The 25,261-nt window shown below is 45.6% G+C and overlaps 1 protein-coding gene across 2 annotated transcripts; it reads right to left on the bottom strand.

Annotated features, from left to right (window-relative positions):
- Positions 1 to 24,702, bottom strand: FKBP1A (FKBP prolyl isomerase 1A). Of its 2 annotated transcripts, XM_079127556.1 has the most exons (5): positions 24,544 to 24,702; positions 24,418 to 24,465; positions 5,923 to 6,035; positions 3,006 to 3,171; positions 1 to 1,144 (listed from the first exon to the last, which is right to left on the bottom strand). In XM_079127556.1, exons 1-4 carry the CDS (start codon positions 24,578 to 24,580, stop codon positions 3,043 to 3,045), a joined length of 327 nt encoding a protein of 108 aa, XP_078983682.1. In that variant the 5' UTR covers positions 24,581 to 24,702; the 3' UTR covers positions 1 to 1,144; positions 3,006 to 3,042. The 2 variants fall into 2 exon arrangements, with proteins under 2 accessions (XP_078983682.1, XP_078983683.1); XM_079127557.1 differs by lacking the exons at positions 24,418 to 24,465; positions 24,544 to 24,702 and adding an exon at positions 20,870 to 21,380 and having other exon boundaries at positions 235 to 1,144.
- Between the last annotated feature and the right edge of the window lie 559 nt (positions 24,703 to 25,261).

Genomic DNA, 25,261 nt, shown 5'->3' with positions numbered 1-25,261 from the left:
TGAGAAAAGCCAGCATAAAGCACTTTTATTGCAATAGTAAAACTTGAAACTCATATGTGATGCGGGGGAAGCAGGGAACAAAGCAACAATTTCTCTCACCAAATCACTACATAGGACAGCGAAGGGTACGAAGGGGCTGAGGGACAAAAAGCCAGGAAACTTCGAGATCAGCAGAGAGCCAAGCATCAAAACACAGGCGATGCTGAAGCTGCGATGGCCAGCAGCATTTTCTGAGAGAACACTCAAGGATGTGTCATGGTGGCCCGGCTTTCATTGGGTGTTGAAGTCTACAAACAGCACCTTCAATTTAAACTTTCAACTAAAGTTCTTAAAATTTACGAAGTGGAACTTGGATAGCTTTGATGTTACAAAAGTTCTGAAATTCCATTAGAAAAACCACAAGATGGAGGAAAGAAAGGAAAAAAAAAAAAAAAAAAAAAAAAAAAACAAAACCAAAATCAGCCAGGTCACAAAGAAGGCTTCAGAGGTCCCTGCTGGCCCAGGGACAGATACCTGTAGTGTCCAACATCGCAGTGAAAGTGATCTGCTTTCAAAAGGCAGAGGGGTTCAGGGGAGGGTGGGCGGGGCTGGCAGAGGCAAAAGCTCTTCCCAACCCCACTTCAGTTTTGGGTAGGGCTTTTAATTTAACCCAAGGACATTTCTCACATTGGAGAGTAATTCAGCCCTCAACAGCGTCTCAAATCTGCTATGGCTTTGCAGCGCAGCAGCAAGAATGTTCAATATATAATAGATAAAAATTTTATCCAAAAAAATAAAATAAAATAAAGATTCTTGCAAACCCCACCCCCCAACACCAATTCCTATTCTAAAGTTAACCCATCACTTGTGCTGTTAATACCTGTCAAGATTCTTAAATGGAAACCTAGATCCAAAAGACTGAAACTGAATCTTCACCCCAAAATGAAAACAAAACGACTAACTTGAGGTTTATGGCATATAGTTTAGGTAAACACACATACAGGGAGAAGGGGGAAGAGGAAATGGAGGTGTCAGAAGCAAAGCTGAGTGACAGAACACATTCAGTCAGGGTAGATGTTTATACAGAGTGTGGTGGACGCCAGGAAAAGCTCCGCATGGACTCATGTGCACGCGTCTGGAGGCACCGGATCCCTCCATGGCAGATCTGTTAGGGACAGAAAAATGTGAGTTCCAGCAACTCGGTGTTCTCTATGGAGACAGACACAATACCATCTGCCACACCAAGTCCCAACCCTAGCAGTTGAGAGATCTTCGGGGACCACATCACTTCTCTTCCAGGTGGGCCCTGGCTGGACTCCCAGGGCAGCATCGTTCTAAACTGGTCCATGTGTTTTGTTTTGCTCTTTTGTTGTTAATCTGAGGCCAAGTTTAGCTTGCTGTAAACAGCAGGAGGGCTGGACCTATACTGCTGACAGTATAGTTCCCCGTTAGCAGTGGGTCTCCAATTTGGCTATGTATAGCTTGGCCCATCTGGGAGCTTGAAAAAAAATTGAATGGCTAGATCCCACCCCTAGTGATTGTGACTAACTGGTATAGGGAGACCTAAAAACTCCCCTGGGTTTAATGTATAGTTCACCCTGAGAATCACAACCCTAATTGGTTTTTGTCATGGTGAAGACTTGGAAAATGTTTCCAGTTCATTTACTCAAATCTACAACTTTCTAGGTGGCCCTTGGCCTTTCCTTGGAGACCTTTGTAGAAAGCTCTGAACTTATGTTCAGCAGAGGGCAGGAAAGGTTGGGTCAAGGTGTCTTACTGCCTCTCTCTTTTCCTTCCCCTGTCTCCAACTCATCAGGGTTTACAAAGGGAAACTGCCAATTCACCCTTTAACGTTTAAATGACTCAGCTCTTAAAAAACAAGAGGGGGTTTGAACAAGGTGTGGACCTCTGGGTGGACAGAGGCTCTCTAAATGTCCAGAATTCCCTCCTGGTAGGAATGACAAGTGAAGAAACAAACTAGAGCTATCCAGTCCAGCCAGGCCTGTATTATCGTGGTGTGCATGACATCTAGGGACTCAGGCCACGGAGAGGAATACCACTGCTACGAAGAAGCTCTTACTTCAGGAAGCCCTTGGTAAGTCAAGCTTCCAAGCAGCTCCAACCACCACAGCACAGACTGGTAGCAGTTTGTGGCATCTTTCAAAAAGCACCCTCACGGTTCTAGGAGCAGGACAGTGTATAGAAAGGTCTGGGCCAGTGGGAAAGTAGATGACAGCTTTGTGTGTTTAATGATTCTAATACCTACATGAAAAGGGTTGTACCACTGGGATATTCAGTTCGGTTTCCTAAGAAATAAGGGCAGAAGAAGGGAATCAGGAAATGGTTTCTGGTCCTACTTTGCCATTGCCTGGATATGACTCTGAGGAAGGCCTTTCTCCAGGGACTCAGTTTCCTCACTTGCTGCTCAGGAAGACCGATTCAGGTCCCTAAGTGCCCCTCCCAGGACTGGTGTGAGCAGTCCTTTCTACCTCACAAGCGTCCTTGGGCCTCATCGTTCCTCCCCACTCCCCGTAATAAGTTGGCCAGGAGTGTCCTGGGCTTGCTCCCCAGGGCAGTAAGGCCCCTCTCATATCACCTAACAGGCAGTCACCACAAATGATACGGCCGAGAGAGCCACACAGTAGACATGATGTTCACGTCAGAGGTGCTTCTCTCACTGGCTTCTAGAAACAAGGTAGAGCAAAGTCATCAAGAGTCTTATTTCTAATGAACTAAAACACTGAAACTAGAAATTTGCCCTGTGTTTCCACAGTCCCCAGCTCAGATTTAGTTATTAAGCTACATAAAAAGACTTTAGGTTAACTGTATAGCATATGCTGTTCCTTTCCTTAGGGTGACCAACTTTTACCTACAAGGCACACACTAATTAACACTGAAAGGACACCCTACAGAGAGGAACCTAGCAGAGGAAAGAGCCCTGTGGCTTTTTTTGGTTCTCTTCCCAAGGAATGTGGGCCTACGAGGAGGAGCAAAGGTAGCCAAGGCCTTCCGCACTGTTTCCTTACCCAAGAACAGGGAGCTGAGGGAGGAGCCACTCCTCTGTCATTCCAGTTTTAGAAGCTCCACATCGAAGACGAGAGTGGCGTGTGGTGGGATGATGCCCGGGTGCCCAGTGGCACCATAGGCATAGTCGGGGGAGATAGTCAGTTTGGCTCTCTGGCCCACACTCATCTGTGAAGAGCAAGGAAGAGAGCACTCAGCTGCACACACGTCTCTGGAGAAGCGGAGCCGTTTGCCTGGTGTTCTCTGGTCGGGCTTTAGGCAGCACCCCTCACTTCCTGAAGGACTTGGAGGTTAGCAGACAAGACTCCTAGGATTCCAGGAGCAGGAGAACACAACAACCCTCGACACCCCTAAAGGTCAGGCCCACAACCTTTCTACCCAGGTATTAGTGATGGACGCTAGGCAGGGAACGACCAGCAGTCTTCCCTCCCCGACCATCGATGATCTGTCACTCAGAGGACATGTGGTGAAGTGGCATCTACACTCTTCTTGGGAAAGGACTACAGCCACCACTTTGTATCTGTGGATGCTCAAGCCCCTCGCAAAAACACACCAGCATGTACGTCTTCTTGTGTACTAAGTCACCTCTACGTTTTAATACCAATACAGTGTAAATGCTACACAGTTTTTATATTCTGTTGTTTGAGCAATAATGACAACAAAAGTCTGATTAGTAGGGATTAAACTTTCCTCCCCCCTGAATAATTCCAATCTTTGGTTGGATGAATGTATTATGGAAACAATACAGAGGTTTGATTATCAAATTTTTGCTTTAAAAGAAAATGAAAATACACAGATAAAGTCATACTTGGGAATAGTCTGCTTTTTTGTACTTTCTATGTTTATATACTTATATTCATACAGAGAAACTTGAAAGCAGATGATTTTCTACAGTCCAGAACAGCATGTACAGTAGGCTCCGATTTCTAAAAGTATTTATATTTGCCCCCACTGTATAAACAGAAAATATCTTTGGAAGTACTATTACTAGAGTGTTTTCCAATGGAGGTGAGTAACCAGAGAAGGGGACAAATTTTCACTTTAAAAAATAAATCTGCACACTTTTTTTTCAGTTTCTAATCAAATATACCAGTAGGTGTAAATGTCTTCTCTGAAACACTGAGCAGGTTTTCTGTGGTACTTACACCCTTTACTTATTTCTACTCTGAGTGTCCATGTGTGCACTCCGGCTCTCTGACTGAAGAGGAATGAGGATGTTTCTAATGCAATTCAGAATCCACACCTCCACGCACTTCTCAGAAACTGGGACACACTGGACCACAGTGGTAAGGACAGTTAAAACTTCCAGCTCTATCTAATAAACCTCAAAATAATCATTTTCTTTGAGCAATTCTACTTCTAGAATATTTGCTAACAACCTATCGCAATGGGATTGGTTTCACAGACATGTGAATACAGTAGTTGTGAAGGTACTGCCATGGACAGACGCCCAGGACATAGCGGCACATGAAAACAAGGGAAGTGGTGAAACTAGCACTTGTTGCATGATGCTGTACCTGCAAACATGAAAACCAGAACAATAACAGTGTCAAGAAAGAAGAGGCACAAGACAGTCCTCCCTTCTTCCTATGCCTTAATTCATCTGCTGAAGGCTTCTGTGAGGGAGTTTAACAGATGTTCTGTGTAGTTCTCAAACTACCTCAACGCCTCACAAGTGGCTGGGCTACGACTGACCCCAAAGCACCGGGTCAAGGGGAGTCTGGGCATCTCCCAGTCACTCGTCATGCCTGGCCACACCTGATACATGAAGCAGGTTAGTGACAACATCTCAATGGCAGCTACGGCACCTGGGACATACAACACAGTCACCATCCCAGTGCAGATGCAGACACAGAAGATTCTGTGGTGTGGAAAAGGTTGGCACAAGAGACGGGGGATGGACTATAGACTCAAGAGCTGGCCAAGTTATACGGAACAGGGGCAAAATGGCACGGCTGACAAGCGTTCCCAAGGGAGCAAAACACAAAGGGCTTCTTCCTCGTACTGGCAGCCCTTTTCTCTTCAGAACAGAGGCCCAGACACCCAGGAATAGGAAGGGTTGAAGTTTCAGTTTATTTGGAGATAAATCAGTGATACTTTATAGAGAAAGTAGAGCGCTGTGTACTCTGGAAATGAGATCGACAGAAATCTGTCTTCTTGTCTTGGTTCAATTTCCAATTCTCTTCATGAGAAGGCAAGAGACAAACCACCCATCATGTTGAGGTAGTTATATAGTCCACTAGGTCTCAGCCCACTGTAAACATCCCCTTACCTGGTTAAAGCCAAGAAAAAATACCTGGGCTTGACAGAATCCAACTAAATTTTGGCAATTCTGGGTCCCCTGTTATCTCTTGCTGTTCCCGAAAAGAGGGAGGAAGGAGGTGAGGAAACAGACTCAAGACAAACAAAATGACTTTCCTATGAGTCTGACCTCTCATAAATTGTCTGATACAATGTGATCAACAATGAGACAAAAAAAAAAAAAAAAAAAAAATTAAAACTACACAAGATATCATCATGTGTGTCCCAGGGCCAAAAGTTTTACCACCACACCGGTGGGGAGGGGAGGAGATAGCACCCTCAAAGACTGCTGTGCCAGTTCAAAGGGAATACTATGCAGCTATACTCCTTTATGTTGTGGTATGAAATATCAAAAATAGATTAAGTGAAAAAGCCAAACACAGAACAATGTATTTCATATAGAGGCAGGAAGAGGGAGTATGTTTCTGTGTATGCTTAAAGACACTGTAACACAAGAAACATTATTAAGAAGTTACCTGTGGGGGTATAAGGCAGATGAGGTAGAATGAGAACGAGACTTTTCATTTATACTTTTTTGATTTTTTGAACCATATCAGTGTGCTAAAATAACTTAAAAGGTATACATCAGGAAATAAAACAAAACGAATGACAGCATACCTGGGCCACCCCTTCTTCCCAGCCTCGGATCACCTCCTGCTTGCCTAGCATAAACTTAAAGGGCTTGTTTCTGTCCCGGGAAGAATCAAATTTCTTTCCATCTTCAAGCATCCCTGTGAAAAGGGCAGATGTAACATGAGAAATGAGGAGAAATGACATGAGGCAAGTTGGAAACCAGCAGCAAAGGACCCATCAGACATGCGAGCACTACGGGGCGTGGTAGGATGTTCTAAGCCTGGGAGGAAGTGAGGTACTTAGGATTTCCTGTGACCTCACTGGGCATCTATGGAGTCCAGGTAGTCCCTCTATCCCAGACCTGTGGAGGTTCCTCTTCAATTCCAAGCAGTAAGTCGACTACACAGGGACCTTGCCTCCCAGGGGCAGTAGCAGTTTACCTTGTCTGGAGGCAGGGGGCATCAACTTCCTCCAGTCATGACTTTTCCAGCAACCTGTGGATTCCCTCCCAGATTAAGAATAACTGTGGCCCCTTCAGGCTCACACCAGGGCTTACAGTGCAAGAAGCAACATTCATTCCCCAATTCCCTCATTACCTTTTACATATAACACATAACCTGTTCTACTGTTCAGATGAGGCAAACCCCCTCCACCACTACCACTCCATGATCTCTGTGGCTGAGTGTGACCCCCATCTATTGCTGCTCTCTAGGCTGGGGTGACTGGGTGTTCACCTAGGAGAGGAGAAGCCACTCATACCACAGTGTGGCAAGGGAAGACAGGAGGGAGGCTTGCAGCAGCGTTCTGGCACCAAGTACTCATTCCAGCAAGGAACCTGGACCCCTGCAGGCTGGTTCTTGAGTTATCATAATCTTCCTGAGAAAGGGAACCAACCTGGGCTGAACCAGAGAAATGAAGACCTTGTGCAGCCTTCATCCTACTTATTTTATCCAGCGGTGCACCAGACCTCTGAAGCTCATTTCTTCCCACACACTTGTGGGGAGCCATCCTTACCTAGCAGAATGGGACGAGGTTGAGCCATGGGACAGAGGCCTGACTTCTAGGAACTGGCAGCCGTGGAGGCCTGTCCCAGATTGCCAGGGAATATGTGGCACTGTAGGAGTGGTTTTCTGTCTTGTTCTATGATAGTTTCCCTGAGAAAATGGCCCCCCTAACCTCACCCCATCCTGTTCATGACAGAAGCAGCTCCTCCCAGTCTTGGTCCCCTTTACCTGTGACTATAAATAAAGGAGTGGTGGGCTACTCCATGTTGTTAGTGGCCAGACCCGTCATGCCCCCTCTCATTTAAAAAGAGTATTGGCTCTTGTGTGTTTATTGAGTAGATAAGTTCCTGGGTAACTGATTGATTTACAGCCAACATCATCCTCCAGCAGTTAACCTTTTTCTCATCCACGCGGGATATGGCAGAAACCGCCCCCCACACTCATTCAATTATTTTCACAGCACTGTTCCAATTCCACAGATGAGGAAACTGAGGCAGAGAGAAGTGAACTAATTTGATGAAGTAGTAAAGTTAGACTACAAATTCAAATACCACATTCCTTCTACTAAACTGTTTCCTAGAAGCCAGCCAAACCACAATGGCATTCTCCAATGAAAGGGGGAACTCCAGAAATGGTGATCCCAGAGGTGAGTGCCATGAGAAAAGGGAAAGGCATCTGTGATAGACAACTGCAACTCCCCTTTTCAAAAACACCATCAGCACCGGTTTCTCCGGAAGTAATGTAAGCCAATGTGATAGCTGACGCGAATTCCTGAAACTCACCCTGGAATCCCAGACGGGACGGGGCCAGCCAGTTGTTGATATATACTGACATAAAACTGGTTTTACTGGAAAATGAGGGTAGGCAACCACCAGAGTTTTAAGCATTACTCAAATGAGTCGCCCAAACAAAATTCTGCTGTGTGTGTATGTGAATGTGTTTAGGGGAAGAGGGAAACCCCAACCTAACGAACAATGTCAATATTTATAAGAAGGACAGGGAAGTAGATATGAACTGAGAGTTATCACAACCACCAGATTATGTGGACTTTAACAAAATAGGAAATGGGGCTGGCAGTGGGTACTGCTATTCTGAGAGAGAGCAGGAGGGGAGACGGACGTCCTGGGGCAGAATGGGCATGGACGTGGTCTGAAGCCTGAAACTGAGGATGAGAGAGGATCAACTCCATGCAGAGGCAATGACTGGCACTTCAGAACTGGTGAGCTGGAGTACAGATTTAGCTCATTCTTTCACTAGTACACAATTACCAAAGGATAAAAGAAATGACGAACAGTAGGACTTGAATATTTTCTACAAAAGAGTAACTGGGAGAGAGGGAAACACTTTTCCCAATTCCACAATGCCCACTGTGCACATGCCCCTTGCAAGCTTTGCTTCATGCACTGAACCCAACACAGCTGAGCTCAGCGTTAAGGCAATGAACAGCTGTGATTCCCGGAATCCTTTCCCTGAACAGACAGGGAGCCTTTCCATTCACCTTGAGATTGCCTGTAACAGAAATCTGGAAACCAACTTCAAGGCTCTGTAAGCTGCCCAAGGTTAGAGCCAGTGAACGGTGGGGCCTCTTAGCAAAAAAGTTTTATTTAGCCCAACGGGGACTGTGAATCGTAAAGGGGACTGATAACCAGAAATAGCCTCTTCCTGGTCTGCACTTTGAACAGACCTTGAGTTGGGGCCCAAGATGAAGGGTGGTCCCTGGCCTCTGAACCCTAATGTCTGCAAAGGCAGGCCAGACAAAACTCATTAAAGCATGCCCTGGAGGGCACCTGAAACAAGGCTGCAGCAGAATGTGGACGCAGAGTCTCTGCTCTTCTTTCTGCCTGAACCTCAACCTTCCAGGAGCAGCACAAGCCCAGGCTAGATGATTAACCTAAGCCTTTCCCTGTTTGCATGGGGCATATGGGCCCGTTCGGGCAGTAGGACCTACTTAATTTAGGCACTACTCACCTACTATGAACGTCTACTAGTCTTCCAGGGAAGACTTTCCAGGGAAAAGAGAGATGCTCAGGAAGAAAGTCCCTACCCTCCATTCCTGTTGAATGTTGTCAAGTTAGGATGTCACATCTGAAGCTACAGCAGCTACCTGTAGCCATGAGAAGGCCAGAGAACCAGTGCTCTGAACCAACCCCAACCACCTCCTTGAAGACTCACGTTCTAGATGGGCAAAGTGGCATATCCCTGTAACCTCAGCTACTTAGGAGGCTGAGGCAGAAGAACTGCGAGTTGGAGGTCAGCCTGGGCAACTTATCAAGACCTTATCTCAAAATTTAAAATGAAACAAAGCTTGGGGTGTAGCTCAGTGGTAGAGCACTTGTCTACTAGCATGCACGAGGCCCTGGGTTCAAGGCCTAGCAACCGGGGGAAAAAAGTCAGGGGGGCGTTCAGAGGGGATTCAAGTGTCCTCTGAGGGCAAACTACTGAGATAGTAAAGAGAGCAGTGGCTGCCAGGAGTTAGGTGGAGAGGGAGGCATGAACAGATGGAACACAATTTTTAGAGCTGTGAATATAATCTTTATGATACTAAATGGTGGATATATGTCATTATACATTTGCCCAAACCAACAGAAGTACAATACCAGGAGTGAATCCTAATGGAAATAACGGACCTTGGGTGATTATGATATTTTAACAAATAAAGCACTATAGTGGGGAATGCAAATAATGGGAAGGAAGGCTATGCATGTGATGGGCCAGGAGATACATGGGAAATAATCACACCTTCCTTTCCATTTTCCAGAGAATCCAAGACTGATCTAAGAGGTCTTATTTAAAAAAAAAAAAAAAAAAAAAAAGTCTGTTACGTTTTAAAAAAAATTTTTTTTTTCTTTTGAGACAAGGTCTTGCTAAGCTGCTGAGGCTGGCCTTGAACTTTTGATCCTCCTGCTTCAGCCTCCTGAGGCTTTAAGTCACATTTTCAGTTACTTACAGCTGAATGCAACCTAACTGGTATAAGGTAAGTTTTTTTTTTTGTTTTTTTTTTTACTTTACTTAGCACACTCCAAAGTACAGTTGACATGAAAGTAACAAAGAAATGGAACTCAACAACCAACACCACAAAGTGGTATCACTGGTCTGAGATAACCAGAGCAGTGTTTTATGCCAGGACACAGCAAACACATTTTGTATATGTACAAACAAAACAAAGCTTCTAGGTCATACCTGCTACATGTGATACACTTCTCATTTTTAGAAAGAATTGAACTGTGACCCACTAAATTTATTTCATGATACACTAATGGGTTGTAATCCATAGTTTAAAAAATACAGTACACCTACAGGTGAATTATCCTATTTTATGCCAGATTTGATTATGGCCCAGACCTGGGCAAGATCATATTTTGACTGCAATGAAAAATCACAAGTATTGAGGCAGACTTCCTATACTTTCCTTTTTCTCCCCATCCAATGCATTTCTAAGCAACCTCCAAATGTTCCATGCACTGATGCTGCTTTGCCCGAGGAGAGATGCTTCGACCAGGTGAATGGTATCAGGCAAGGAGCATAAGGTAGGACAGAGTCTTCACCTGCTGCCGAGTCACTCCAGAGATGTGAATGTTCTTCAGTGTATCTGTGCAGATGTCTAACTCCTGCTCTCTTTAGCGTATGTGGGACACTGAGGGACAAAGCTTCTCCCTGTTGCCTCAGGAAACCATAAAAGCCAGGAAGCAGAATCTTTGCCTAGGATCCTGATTCTCCTATGCTATTTCAGATAAGCTGTTGTGTCTGGGAAGAGGATGTGAACCATACTCAAGAACTTCTGACCACAGTCACCATCTGTCAACCCCACCCCACTTCGTCCTCACAGGAAGGGTTGGGGGTGGGGTGTTCCTTAAGCCCAAAGAGGGGATCTCCCATATTTCTAGTCCAAATGCTATGCAATATACTTAGAAATGAGCATGGTGGTATGTGTCTGAGTGGATGTCACAAGTGACACAAGCTATAGGATAAGGAGATGCTCGAAGGAGGGCTTCCCCAGTGGGGAGGAACAAACCCCATGTGTGGACGTGAATGGGAAGGCTGGGAGGAGGAGGCCATGAGGAGGGGAGCAGTGGTGTCTCTCAAGAGGCAGGAATAAGTATGCACTATATAGTTTTCTGGAGTGGGAGTTACCATGGAGTGGTAGTGGTCAGCAATGAAAGCAGGACATAAGAGAAGTAGGTGGTCAAAAGTCAAGGTGGAGGAAAGGGATCAGATTTACCTCTGTAACAACTAAATAAACAAACATCTCCACAAAAGAAAAAGAAAAAACCTAAATAAAACATCCAAATGGTTTATGAGATACTGAACACTCATAATGGAGGACAGCAATCTCCAAGAAATGGCAAGTAAACAAAGCAAGCCTACACTTGCTCCAGCTTACAACCTTGGGAATTTCGGGAGGGGGGGTAGTGTGCTTAGGCTCGGCAACAGGTACAGTCTACAGACTCTACAGACTGTCAGAAGAGTGCTGTATAGAGATCTGCAGAGATGTGAAGTGGGTCCTCCTTGAGTATTCATCAGAGTACCAACCAGTGCACATGTTTGGAAAAACTAAGTTCAGGAAAAGGACCATCCAAACGTTTTAGAGGGAACAGTGTCCAGTGCTCACGTAGGGCTGGGATTAGTGCCTGTTTCCACTAGACAGAACAGAGAAACGCGTGGTCCACGAGGCACTGGGTAGAATATGCAAGGTCTCACCTCTGTAGCTGAAAGTAATCAGTCCTACATTGAGTACTGCTTCAGACGTCTAACAAGGCACAAAAGTGGACCCACAAGGACCTAGTGACTTGAATGCTCCTCAGCAGGAAGCTCAAGAAGATTTAGAGCAATAAAGATATCTAACACTCCAGAAGGTAAAATTCACAAAGAGGCAGAAAAACATAACCACAATGAGAAAATGGTAGAGAAGGACAATAAGACTCAAATTTCCAGAAATGAGAATGAGAACTCGTACAATGTATGAAATTTAAAACGTGTGGGGCTGGAACAACTGGATATCCCACACAGAAAAGCAAAAGTTTGCATCCATACTGCATTATCAAATGCTAACTCAAAATGGGTCACAGGCCTAAATGTAAAAGCTAAGAAATCTTTGTGATCTTGGGTTAGGCAAAGATTTCTTACATATGATGTAAAAAAGCACAACTCATAAAGAATAAATTGAACTTCATCAAAATTAAAAACTTCTGTATTAAAAAAACAAGAAAATGAAAAGACAAGTGACTGGGAGAAAACTTTTTTGCAAAGCATATATATATATACCTTATATCCGGAGTACACAAAGAACTATCAAAATTATCCAATAAGGAAACAACCCAATTAAAACAGAAAAAAGATTTAAATGGATACTTTGTTGAAAAAGATGTATATGATGGCACATAAGCACATGAAAAGACAAACATTCTTAATAATAAAAAAAAAAGCAAATTAAAACTACCAGGAGAGGTAACTACCAATAGTGATCAGATTGAATAAAAGTAAAAGATGAAGCCTGGAGTCTCAGGGAGGAGGTGAGGGAACAGGGCTACCACACCCCCACACACACCCTGCTGGTGGAATACAGAAGGCTCAACTACTGCAGAAAATAGCACCTTCCACATGACATGGCCGCTCTACCACTGAGCATGTATTGAGAAAGGACATGCTATATCCATATAAAGACTTGCATGCAAATGTTCAAAGCAGATTTGTAATAACCAAAAGCTAGTAAATGACCCAAACATCTACCAACTAGTGAACTGATAAATAAGTACATCCATATGTAGAAAATATTCAGCAATAAAAAGGAACAAACTATTGATGCTTGAAATGACACAGTTGAATCTCAAAATAATAATGCTGACTAAAAGAAGACAGACAAAAGAATACATACTGCACGATTCCATTTATAGAAAAACTTCAGAAAATGCAAACTAATTTCTGCTGACAGAAAAGCAACCAGCAGTTGCTAGGGGAGGGTAAAGAGGAAGGATTTTAGCGGGAACAGAGATTTCAAAGAAACATTTCAAAACTTTGGAAATTGTACACTTTAAAGGATGTTAATTATGCTTCAACAACTTTTTTTTTTTTTTTAAAAGAAAAGGAAAAAAAGTAGGTAGTGACATTTAACAAAATTCTGCCTTTGCTTAGCTACTATACCCATCCTGGCAACAGATGAAAAGTGCTTCCTGTCTGGGTGGGAGCAGGCAAAGCAAGCAGCAGGTAAAGTCTCAGCAGTTGCTCCAATTTTAACTCTGGAGGTCTCTGTGCCAGGACCTGGAGCCCTTGAGCAGTGACGCCACCTCCATGTCAGTGCTGAAATTTCCTAGAGAAAACACGCTCTGCAGGGAAGAGGCAACTGAGGCCAGGTTTCAGACAAGACAGCTGGCATTCTTGAGGCTTGAAAGGCCATGCTCAGCACAAAGCATCACCCATATTACTTGCTATATTGACAGCACCCACCACTTTCATTTTTTTTTTTTTTTTTTTTTTTTTTTGCGGTGCTGGGGATCGAACCCAGGGCCTTGTGCTTGCAAGGCAAGCACTCTATCGACTGAGCTATCTCCCCGGTCCACCACTTTCATTTTTGACGATACACAAACCATACCTCACGATCAAGAAGCTGCGTGGAAGAGCTCCACATTCTTCATTCGAGTATTCATTCTTGGCTCTTAGGACTAAATGTAGCTCGAGGTCACAGATCTGGACTCGGAGTCCCCATGGCACTCAGCTCAGCCCTTGGCACTTGAATGCTGGCATTCACAAGCACTTTTTGGATTTGCGTGATTTTTAAGAATCAGGAGGACAAGCAGGAGGCTTCCATATTTAGACCTTCTTCCCTTTATGGGTAAAAAGAATCTGAGGGGTAATCCCAGAATGGCAGTCTTTACTTTCAGTAACTTTAAGTCACTCATCAGTGAAAAAAAATGTGAAAATTTGGGGACTTCCAGTTAAAAGCACAAGAGCATGAAAGAAATGAAAGGTAGGGCTGCATACAGAGTGAATGACACCTCATCTGGGTCTACACCCAAACTGTTTAGCAGCTCCTTGAGGAAGAATCACACTTAAATCCTTAGAGAGGGAAGAGAAGGATTTAAAAAGAGGGGTGTAGGGAAGTCTCAAGTCTACCTCCACCACAGCAGGCTCTTTCCTGCTGCTTACCTGCTTGAGCGTGTTTTTTTTTTTTTTTTTTTTTTTTTTTTTGCTACCAGGGATTGAACTCAAGGGCACTCAACCACTAAGCCATATCCCCACTGAGCATGTTCTTGTTCAGAAGGAATCAGCAGATGACTTGGCCAGCACTTGCTGGGCAAAGTGTCCCTGGTGCTTGGCCCATGCCACAGAAGCAGTGATTAAGATCTAAAACTAGGACTTGGAGATTCACAACTACTGGGTTATTATTTTAGTAATAACCCAAGAGAAATGGAGTCATTTCCAGGGCACTTTGCTTTGTGGAAGGCAGAGTTCCCACATACCCTCTACTAGGTATGGACAGAAGGCGACTGAGGGACCTTTAGAAAGTTACAGCTTGAGCATGTGTACCTAAAGTTCAGTTCACAATGGGGGTACAGCTGCTCATCAATCTTTGCAGGAAGTTTTTATAGACAGCATATTACATCAATCCCAAAATGGAAAGTTTTAAATACTAAAGAACAAAAAAACTAAACCTAAATCAAACAATAACAAAATGACAGAACAATCCAAGTCCCAAATCTTCAAACCAGCGTTCCTGCCCTTTGCAGCTGGGAGGGGGGAAAGGATTTCTACTTTCAACACACAGGTGAGCTCTGTAAGAACGACTGGTCAAGTGTTGAATGGAGGTGGGGCGCCCAGCTGAAGACGCACATTTTTCTGCAGAGTTCCATGTGGAGCCACTTAGAACCTCCTCATGTGGGTGAAATGCCTGAGGCCTAATGGCTTAGCTGTTTTCCTTCCCTTTCCTCCTTATTAGACACAGAGACTCTCTGAATCACCTTCTGTTTAAATGCCTCACCAGGGACTCCTACGTGACCTACCACCCACATAATAACTCCAGCAGGACAGTGAGAAGTACCCCCTGTCTCTCTCCAGCTCATCTTCATTCCTTCACTTCCATATGAGTTTTTCAGGCTTAAAAAGGAGTCGGGGTCAGTTGTATTTGCTTCCAAACCCATCCATGGCAGTCATACTAATTGTGCACAGATGATGTAATTAAATAATATGTAAATTAATGAAATGTGAGTGTAACTAGGAGTAGTAGTCTCAGCTGAAAGCCCGGAAAGATTCAATATGCACAAGTCATTAAAAAATATGGCTAGTGAATAACTGCACAGGAGAGAGACCACTGTATGTTTGGAGAAAGAAACTAAAAATCTAGAAAGGTGTGGCATTTAGGTGATCTCTTATTAGTCCTTGCTCTACTTAAAAAGAAAAGTCAAACTTGGTTTTTGTAAGAACTCTGATGGGAAACTACACCAGTAGAGCCTAATACTCAAGAAGAAATGGCCCCATGGCAAAAGATTTATGACCGAGTATCAAGTAAAATGTTTAGAGAAGCCATGCCACTTTTATGATTAATACATCAACTATCCACATGTCTTAATAGTGATGGGTAAAGAAAGGGATTTTATTTTGGTAGGTAAAAGGTAATAATTCAAACCTTACACTTCTGTTCCCTTTTGGGGTCTCCGTGGCTACATCCCAGTGCGACTTTTCTAAACTGGGGTTCTGAGAACCCCCTGAGAATGGTGTAACCACAAATAAAATGCCTACCCCGAGAGGCACCCACCCCCACCATAATCTTCCTGACTTTAAGTGCAAGCAACATGGAAACATTTCTAACCTTTGGCTAAATCCCGCAGGTACTATAACCAAAAGTCTGTTTTCAAAGGCAAGGCCCAGGATGAGAGGAGCACACAGGATCCCAGCAGCAGCGCAAAGAACATGGATCAGAATGCATACATACCCTCCTAGGCTATGTCACACGGTGGGTGCGTGGGCAGGCAGAAATGACTGTTCAACAGCGGACAGCTAGAAATGGTGGGAATATGCATTTTCTCAACAGTGGACAGCTAGAAATGGAGGGGATATGCATTTTCTCAACAGTGGACAGCTAGAAATGGTGGGGATATGCATTTTCTGTTCGTGTAACAGTTAAAAGCACAAGTTGTAGTCTTCTACTGTTGATTATTAGAATTTTCTCTCTGGTCTCCCTGCTTCTGTCCAAGCAGTCTAAACTTGATAGGGCAAACAGATTCTTCTAAAATACAAGCCAGACCTTATTACTAATCCTTTGCTAAAATCCTCCTCTGGCTCCCCATCTCATTGAGAAAAGCATCATCCTTAAAATGGCCTACAAGACTGTAAGAGTTGCCAACCCTTACTGTCATCTCTCTGACCTTTCCTGCTTCCTCTCAAACATCTCCACTTTCAGAACATCGCTTCCTCATGTTCTGCATACACACCAGGGATAATCCCACCCCCGGACATTTGCACTTGCTATTCCCACTGCCTAAAATGTTCTTGCTCAAATAATCACATGGATCACACTCCCTTACCTCCCTTAGGTCTCTGCTCAAATGACACTTTCTCACTGAAGCCTAGAGGTGCAGGCTGCTGGGGTTCTGATCATTCAGAGTAAGCACAAGGGCAAGGTGGTGGTTTTTCCTCGTCTCCTAACACATCCCTGAATAACTGAGCGATGGCTTTGGTGTGCAGTAGTTACAAAAGGAAGGAGTAGTCACAACTTGATTAATCCACAGGGACTGAATAAAGTCCAAAAAGTTGTAAATATTTTTTCTCATTCTAACTTAAAGGAAATAGAAAAATACCAATCATAACAGAAATGTGGATTTTGTCCACCCCAGCTAGAGTCTAATGCCAAGTCCTAACTGGACTCTCATTCAAATAGTCACTGACTCATTCAAACAGTCACTGAACACCTACTTTGATACCACAGTACATCAATACTAAGCACTGAAGGGAAGACCCTAGAGAACCATAGTGAGGTTCTGGGCTCCCTGGCCTATTGGAGAAAGAGCTGTGCTATAAAGACCAGGAAAAAGCTTGCCATGTTATGGGGAATAGGGGCAGTGTGGTGGCACCTAAGCAGAAGGGCAGAGACCTCGTGTGGGGAAAGGCTGGGCATGTTCAAAGAATGAAGTGGATGGCAGGGAGATCTGAGTTCTTGGGATTGGAAGAGAAAATTACAAAACAGACAAATGATTCCCAGTTTATAGGCACAATTAACCCATTAGTGCTTCATAAAAATTGTTTTTTGATCCCCCCCCCCAAATGTTTATGTTACAGTCTATGGGTGAATGAATTTTATGGAATACAAATTATATTCAATAAGGTTGTTCAAAAAAAAAGTCCATGGGACCCACGGGAAGGAGTCAGAACTCTCTGGAGATGGCTGATACCAAAATCAGAGCAGTGAAACCAAGGAACTGATTGATCAATTCCAAGTTTTCAATTTTGGGAGTATTTCAATGACACAGTTATTAAAATAGGTTGAAAATCATAAACCGAAGCTAATGTATCCCTTATTATCAGTTAACAACAAAAATACAGCTAGTCCTATAAATAATTGGACTCTAGGACAATACTGTATCTTTTACATATATACAAGCTACCGTAGAATCAGGACACTGGCACACATGGGCCTGGTCCTTATAGGTCAGCCTCTCTGAACTCAAGGCAGATAGAGAGAAGCAAAGAAGAATTTCAAAGAACAGAGAATAGGGAGGGCAGGTGGGCATCATGTCTGTGGTCCAGAACATCCAGGCAGCTCACTGCACATTGCCATGCAGTACTCATTGTTGCAGAGGACAGCTTTGAAATACAGTGTATTCCTCGAAATAAAGAGACAACCTAATTCCAGAAAATAATGAATGCATTTCTTATATTATGTATCTATTATGTACATAATACTTTATTCAGCTGAACATTTAGAAGTACCTTTTACAACCAAGGTTATGAAATCTTTACAATTCAAAAAGTTTTCCAAACACTATAATCATTCACCTGTTATTTTTCTCCAAAGAATGGAACTCTAAAGACATTATTTATTTATTTTGGTACTGGAAATTGAAGCCAGGGGTACTTATAACTACTAAGCCACATTCCCAGCCCTTTTCTCTATTTTATTTAGAGAAAGGATCTGAGTTATTTAGGGTCTCACTAAGTTGCTGAAACTGGCTTTGAACTTGCAATCCTCCTGCCTCAGCCTCCCAGGCCACTACACAGGTGGATTACAGGTGTGGGCCACTGTGCCAAAATAACTTTTAAAAAATTTGTTTTAGTTGTAGATGGACACAATACTTTTGTTTATTTTTATGTGATGTTTAGGATCCAACCCAGTGCCTCATACATGCTAGGCAAGTGCTCTACCATTGGGCTACAACCTCAACCCCATAATAATTATTTTGAAGTTACCATAAGTATTATATTTGTTGCTCAGTTTTTGTTTTAAATGGGTTTTCCACACCTAGAATAATGGGACAAATTATTAAAAAATAAGGAATTTCATTGATTTTTAAGGTTCTCTGGAAATTTTAGGAATTCATAGTATACTAAAAACAAAGGGGAAAAAATGTTGCCAGCTTGGGGATGAGTTTGAAATTGATTTCTCTCTTTAAAAAACAGTATTTAAAAGGAATGAATTCCCTTTACCCTATCTTGTAGAAGATGATAGCTGAGAAGGAATGAGTGAATTTTAAAACTTGCCACTTTGCGGATGCAAATGAAAAAAATTCTTCTGGTAAGAATTCTCTACTAATGGAAATACCACTATGGGGTGAAAAGAGATGGTGATAGGGCATCTGCAGGACTTCAAAGCACTCACAGATCACTGCTACTTGCAAAAGGAAAATTGTACCTTTACAAATAAGATGGAATTCAGCATCACGAACAGTGACACTTACCAGGTATCTACAAGATGAAGAATCACACTGACATTTAACCAGGGTCTATTTAGACATCTAACACTGAACATGCAGTTTACAGGAAACGAAGAGGGGGAGGGCAGGGGCAAGTCAAACAGTACCAGAAAGAAACAATGGGACAGATATGGGGTATTATACAAGACAATTAGCCTGCTCCCTTAGAAAAAAATCACGGTCATTAAGGAAAAAATAGTGCACATAATGCACCAATTAAAAAATGCAGGAAAAAATAAAAGTTTTTAAAAGTAAATTTCAAAAAAGAAAAGAAAAAATAGTGCAAAACTCATAGATTCAGATTTCAGACAGAACATCTAACTGCAATGAGTGAACGATTGAGTTGGGGGGGGGTCTGAAAGTATAAACAACACTGGAGAAAACTGGGGTGGTTTCAATGAGTTTGGTGTTAGATACTATTCAATCATTTAAAATTTTTTCTTGGATGTGATGAGGAAGAGGATAAGGAAAATAACCTCATTCTTGGGTATTTTCAAATCCTCAGAGGTAAGATACCATGCTATTTGCCACTTAAAATGGCTCAGCAAGAAAACACAGATTACAGAACTATTGCTATCTCCTCTTCTGTAAGCAGGCAGAAATGGCACTTATGATAAAACTGGAATCTAGGCCTGGGGGTGTAGCTCAGTGGTAGAGCACTTGCCTAGCATGCATAAGGCACTGGGTTCAATCTTTGGTACTGCATAAAAATAAATAAAATAAAGGTATTGTGTCCATCTACAACTAAAAAAATTAAAAACAAAACAAAACAAAACTGGAATCTAGGTGGTAGCACAAGGGTATTCACTGCTCTATTTTCATTTTTCTTTCTCTGAAAACTTCTCCATGGAGAGCTGTCACACAGATAAGACGCAGTGGGGTCTTTGGTTCATCCAAGATCAGGGAGCGGTCCTCCACTCTTATTTACAGTAGACAATGAGGGCATTTGTGTTGTGATTTTGATAATGAAACTCTCCCCAAAAAAGAGTGGTTTCCACAGCAAACTCTACTCCACAGTGTTAACATCTCCCCATGCTGAGGGAATGGAGGAGAAACAGGACTGCGACTTTAACCTGCTCATACGGCCAAGCTTGTGTAGGTCAACCAGTCCCTCTAATTCAGTGCTGGCCACAACCCACAACTAAGAAACCTCTTGGTCTTCAAATGTAAGCGAACAGCTGCGGCATTCTTAGCCAACAAACACTGGGAACAATGTCTTCAGATGAATCCCCACTCAGCACCATCTCCCCTCCCTTGGTGCCTATTTCCTCAGCTGAAACAGGAGGAGGAGGAGGCCCTAGCCCAAGCAAATGCACCAGGATGCAAGGAAAGACACATGAAAAACTCCAAATTTGTGAGGTGGCATGAAAGTGTGTGCTGTCCAGGGAGTTCAGTGTCCAAGAACTGGCTCTGCCTTTGTCCCACTCTCATCCTCACAAAGAACAAGTGGGGAACACACCACCCAGTGCTGGGACACAGGGAGCCTGACAATATGTACAATGACATCATCACTGCCACATGCCCCCAGCTCAACATTCTCAGCCACTCCTCACTGTTTTAGGTAGCACAGGGAAGCTGAGAAGAGTAGGGCCATTTGCTCAAGTTCTCAGAGCTTGTTATATGGCAAAAACAAGATCTGAACCCAGCAAAGGACCTCTGTCTTCTTTGAGGATCACTATCCATCTGGCATCACTTCTGCCTATGGCCTGGGCTGGCACACATTTGGGATACAACCAGGACCCTGTTTCTGCCATGCCCTCCCACAGTCCATTGTCCACACAGAAGCCACAAAGGAGGGGATTAAAATCCAAGTCAGCTTAAGAGCTTCCAAGGGCTCCCACCTGACTCAGAGGAAAAGCCAATGTTCTCCTTACGACCTGCCACAACTCACGTCAACCTCCAGTCGTGCGCCCTGTGAGAGCCCTCCCCTCTATCTGGAATGCTGCTCCCCAACAGCCATAGGGCTCATTCTCCAACTTCCTCTGAGTGATGAAAAGATGTCATTTTGTCACAGGACTTTTCAACCACCCTCATTAAAAGCAAACTCCCCTTCCTGCTTCTCTTTCTCCAGAGTGCCTCTTAATACCTGACCTGTCACACTATCATGGGAGTCTTCACCGTGGGCTGAGTCCCACCAGGTCAGATCTTTGTCTCGCAAGTTCACCGGCCATGTCTCTTGTCTGGCCTGTTGCTGTAGGAAGGCAAAGGTCCTGTCACATCCTTGCCCAACAGCTCCAGCCTGTCTGCCTTGTCTGGATTGTATCCATCTGGGGGAAGCCATCTGAGGCATCTCTGCTGGGTATGAGCCTTCCTCCAGACATCAGCTCATCAACCAGGAAACAGCCAGCAGGGCGGCGCATGAAATAAAGCACAGAAGAGGGGGGATGAGGTTAAAGAAAAGCAAGAGGCTTGTGGGAGCTGTAGAAAAATAGATACCTGCCTTGTCCTGGGAGCCTCAGAAGCACCCCAGGAGGACCTCTGAAGAAATGAGGCTGAGGGACTCTTGGCGTCTCTCAGACAGAAGCCAGGAGGCTATGAATGACTTAGGCCTGATCCCAAGGACGAGATGTCCTGCTACTTTTTTTAAGAGGATAAAAAAAGAATTCCTTCAATCCACTTGAGGTTGCTCTCACAATGGCAGGCACATGGCCTGCTGATGTGAGTAAAAGGGACATGAACCTAGCTACGTGCCAGGGAAAGCTCAAGAGTAAAGATGACAAAGCTACTGGAGGCAGGGAGTGGGCTCTGAGAATCGACTCCATCCTCAAGGCACTTAATTGGTGGTTATCTTCCCCCTCCTCCCACCTAATCAATGCCTGTCACACTCACAGGAGATGGCTTGGATGCTACCAGTAAAGTTTTCATTTTCCCTCTGCATTACAGAAAGGTGGTGCAGGTCTTTCAGACCTTGCTCATGCTATGCTCTGCTAGAGGTCATGTAAGGCACCAGTGGGAGCCCTGAGAGTGGCATGAAGGCCATTAACGGCAGCCTCGAGTGGCATTTAAAACATGCTAGGGCTAAAATCAGACTGCACCATGCTCTGGTGGCTGAGTGGAGATTTTGGTCACCTTACTTCTACCTGCTCTTTCTCTGGATCCACCCCGAATCAACAGCAGAGGACACCTGGCTAGAGTTACCACAGTCAAGACTATACACCTGATCTAAACCCGGTGAGTCAGATCCTCCCCCTCAGGAACTGTGACCATCGATCATGTAAGCCAAACAATCTGAACTGGGTACCCAAAAGGAGACAGAGAAATTGGGCACTATCCACCAGGCAGGAGAAGCAGAAAAATGCATATCTATAACAGGATTACAGAGACAGGTGGGGAGAAAAAAACGGATGAAAACTAGGGGCATCTCTAGAATGTTCTCTCTCTTCTTGGGACAGTGGGCTTCTTGCCTTTGAAACCCCTTCCCAATCTTTATGATAAACCTCCCTTCTGTCATGTTCCCTTAAGATGGATTCTGTTCCCAGTGATTTTAAGCCTCAACAGCTACAGATGAGATCTCACAGTGCCTACCCTCCTCCCACGCCCCCACAGGTCTCAAACAGGTTCTTCCTGGGAGGCTGGTGGCAAAGACCCACGGGAACAAAGCCGCCCGCCTGCTGGAGAACAGCCTATTCTGTGAGCATGAGGCAGAGCTGGCTTCTCACTAAGGCGTCTTTGTAGAGCTTATCAAAATGAAATAAAAGAGAAAGCTTCTGTCCTAATGCACGCCAGGGTCTTGCTGCTGTTCTGGGAGCGTGTGGGTGGCTGCCACCCGCGAGGAAAACACAGACTTGAAGAGGCACTGGGAGCCCTGATGGTGTGCTGGGTCCCACGGCCATCTGTTCTTTTAGTAAAAGCCTTTGACATGCTGTGTGGGGACATTTCACCAAGAGGCACAGTGAAATGTTTCTGCATACACGCTGGTGTCAGGTCCTCAGCAGTACCAAAACACAGGACAGCCAAGGATGAAGGGCACAGACTTGAGAGTGGGACAAATGTAGCCAAGCACCCTAGTGTGGCTACCTGCAAACTGGGCTGACAGTGGAAGGCACCTCCCCATCAACTGAGTACCAGCTGGCCAAGGCAATTCAAGGAACTGCCCACTCACCCCAGTGCTAGAAATAAAGCCATGGTTACTTTTCTCAACTTGTGGATCAAAAGTGACCACACTGATGAGCGTTCCTCCACGAGACCTCCTAGGCACAGGTGCTGACTGTGGCCTACGACAGTCATGTAAACCATCAAAACCACTTTCTGGTTTCTGTTCAACATGAGTCTATTCCCTCCAAAGATGGATTTCAACACTCTCTTCTCTGGCAGTCCTTTAAAGGTTTTAGTCCTTAATTCTGTCCACCTTCACTTCTATTCAAGGAGAAGGGCCAGAGAAATAAAAGGGCACAGGAAGGAGGATGTTAGTTGCCTTTTTTCCCTTCCTAATGTAAGACATTTCCCCCAAGAAAGGGCTCCTCCCTGATGGAGGAGAGAAGGGCAGAGCAGTTTGGTCAGAAATGACCAAGGGGGGCGGGGAGCAGAACTGCCCCAAGAGGAGGAGGAAGAGGAAGAGGAGGGAGGAGAACTTCCCAAGAGGAGGAGGAAGGGGGAGCAGAAGAAACAGAGGAAGGAGGTGGGGGACAAAGGAAAGGGTGGGAAAGGGGAGAAAGGGAAAGGAGGGGGAGGGAAGGTTATTCACATCAATTGTGGCTACACCAATCACTCTCCAGTCCGGGAGTCGACAGCCCCCTCCTCCCTCCCCCCACCCCATACAACCCTGGAGGACCTTGTAAGGGCATGGAGTAAAATATGGTTCCAAGGCATGCAACTCTGATGTTTGAATTCTGGCTAAGGGGTCTAAACTTTCCTTTGGCTTCTGTTACTGCCTAATACCCCCCACCCCGAGCCTCCAGTTTCCTTAGCATTAAAATGGGGATCAGAAAGGTCTTCTACTTGTAGAAGGGTTGGAGGAGGGGGGTCGGCAAATGACACGTGCATTTTCGGTTAGCCTGGTCCATCACTGCCAAGGAGGCTTCAAGTGTTTCAGAAGGAGGAGGAGGAAAAAGACCGTGCACATCTATTTCTTCCACGGCCAGATCGAAAAACAAAGTAGAGACTTAGGAAGTGGGACGTTTCCCACCCGCCGCACCAGGGCGCATCCCGACTCCGGGGGCGCAAGGGGCAACTTTGCAGACTTGAATTACCTTGCCCTTCTATCCTCAATGCAGGCAGGGGCGGAGCTGGGGAGGGTGTCTGTCGGGACGGAGAAACGTTATAAAGTCTTCCCAGGGGTCCCTGGCCAGGGCTTCGCCCGTTCCTGAGCCTGTGACCTTGGGCAAGTGACTTGCCTCGCCAAGCCTCAGTTTCCTCATCTGTGCAGTGGGCATAATGGCGACATCCAAGGCACAGAACCGCTCTGGAGGTGCGAGGAACCGCCCGGCCGCAGCCACCGCTCACAAACGTCGGCTCCCACGGTCCGGGGTTCGGCAGGCCCGAGGCTGTCCCCTCCGGGCGCGGCCACCGCCCAGGCCTCAGCCTCGGGCCACGCGGGCCTCGCCGCCGCCACGCCCCGGGCCCCCAGGCGGCGGCTGCCGGCCGCAGCCGGGCCGGGGGTCGCGGCCCGGGCCCCCACCCCGCGGGCGCGCCCGACTCACCGGTGTAGTGCACCACGCAGGTCTGGCCGCGCTTCGGGAAGGTCCGCCCTGAGGAGACAGACAGACGCGCCGGGTGAGCGGCGGGCTCGGCTGCGGAGCGCCGCGGGCCGCGGGCGCCCTACTCACCGTCTCCTGGGGAGATGGTCTCCACCTGCACTCCCATGGCGGCGGCAGCGGACGCTGAGCGGGCGGCGCGACGGGCGGCGTGGACGGTGAGCGGACCTGGCGGCGGTTCCGCGGCTCTGCCTCGTCCCTCCGCGCGTCGCCTGCGCACGCGCGCGCCCCCACACGCCCCGCCCTGCGTGCGCGCCCCGGCGGCGCGCACGTCCCGGAAGCCCAGGCCGGCGCGCGGAGGAACCGGAAGCCCGAGGCCCCCGGATGCAGCTGTGTTTGAAGACCTGTGCAGCTTGCCCCTCCCTGCCTTCCTCTGTGCTTCCAGCCTGGCGGGCATCGCCTTAACCAAGTTTCCGCCGCTGAAACGCAGGAGCAATAGTGGGGGGTCGGCCAGTTACTGACTGGGGACTTTGAGCAGGTTCACACCTCCCACACAGCTGCTCATCCTGCAGAGTGGGGGGCTGTGCGGGGGCTGTGCGAGGGCAGTGCTCAGGTGTCGGGTTCGCGTTCAGTCAATGGCTCAAGTTTCTGGGCCCCTCTTTGGAAGAGGAGCCAGTGTTTACATTGCCCTGCATGATGCCTGGCCTCCCTTGTTCGATTACTTCCCATTCATTTCACCCATACTTTGCAGTCATATATTCTGATGGAGCACCTATTATTTATGGTGCACTGCCGTAGATGCTGGGGATATAGCAGTGAAGAATATACTCATTGCCAGACCTCTAAGAAC

Source organism: Sciurus vulgaris, assembly GCF_902686455.1.
Source record: "Sciurus vulgaris genome assembly, chromosome: 2".
In the NCBI taxonomy this organism is placed as follows: domain Eukaryota; kingdom Metazoa; phylum Chordata; class Mammalia; order Rodentia; family Sciuridae; genus Sciurus; species Sciurus vulgaris.
This window is presented reverse-complemented; position numbering and strand designations above follow the sequence as displayed.

What these genes read in the sequence shown, in the direction of transcription:
- FKBP1A (XM_079127557.1), bottom strand. Translation starts at nt 21,068, where the DNA reads ATGCCTCAGATGGCTTCCCCCAGATGGATACAATCCAGACAAGGCAGA. An exon ending in CTCCCATGATAGTGTGACAG is followed by an intron (nt 6,036 to 20,869) that starts GTCAGGTATTAA and finishes CCCTTTTCACAG; the next exon opens with GGATGCTTGAAGATGGAAAG. An exon ending in GGGAAGAAGGGGTGGCCCAG is followed by an intron (nt 3,172 to 5,922) that starts GTATGCTGTCAT and finishes TGCTCTTCACAG; the next exon opens with ATGAGTGTGGGCCAGAGAGC.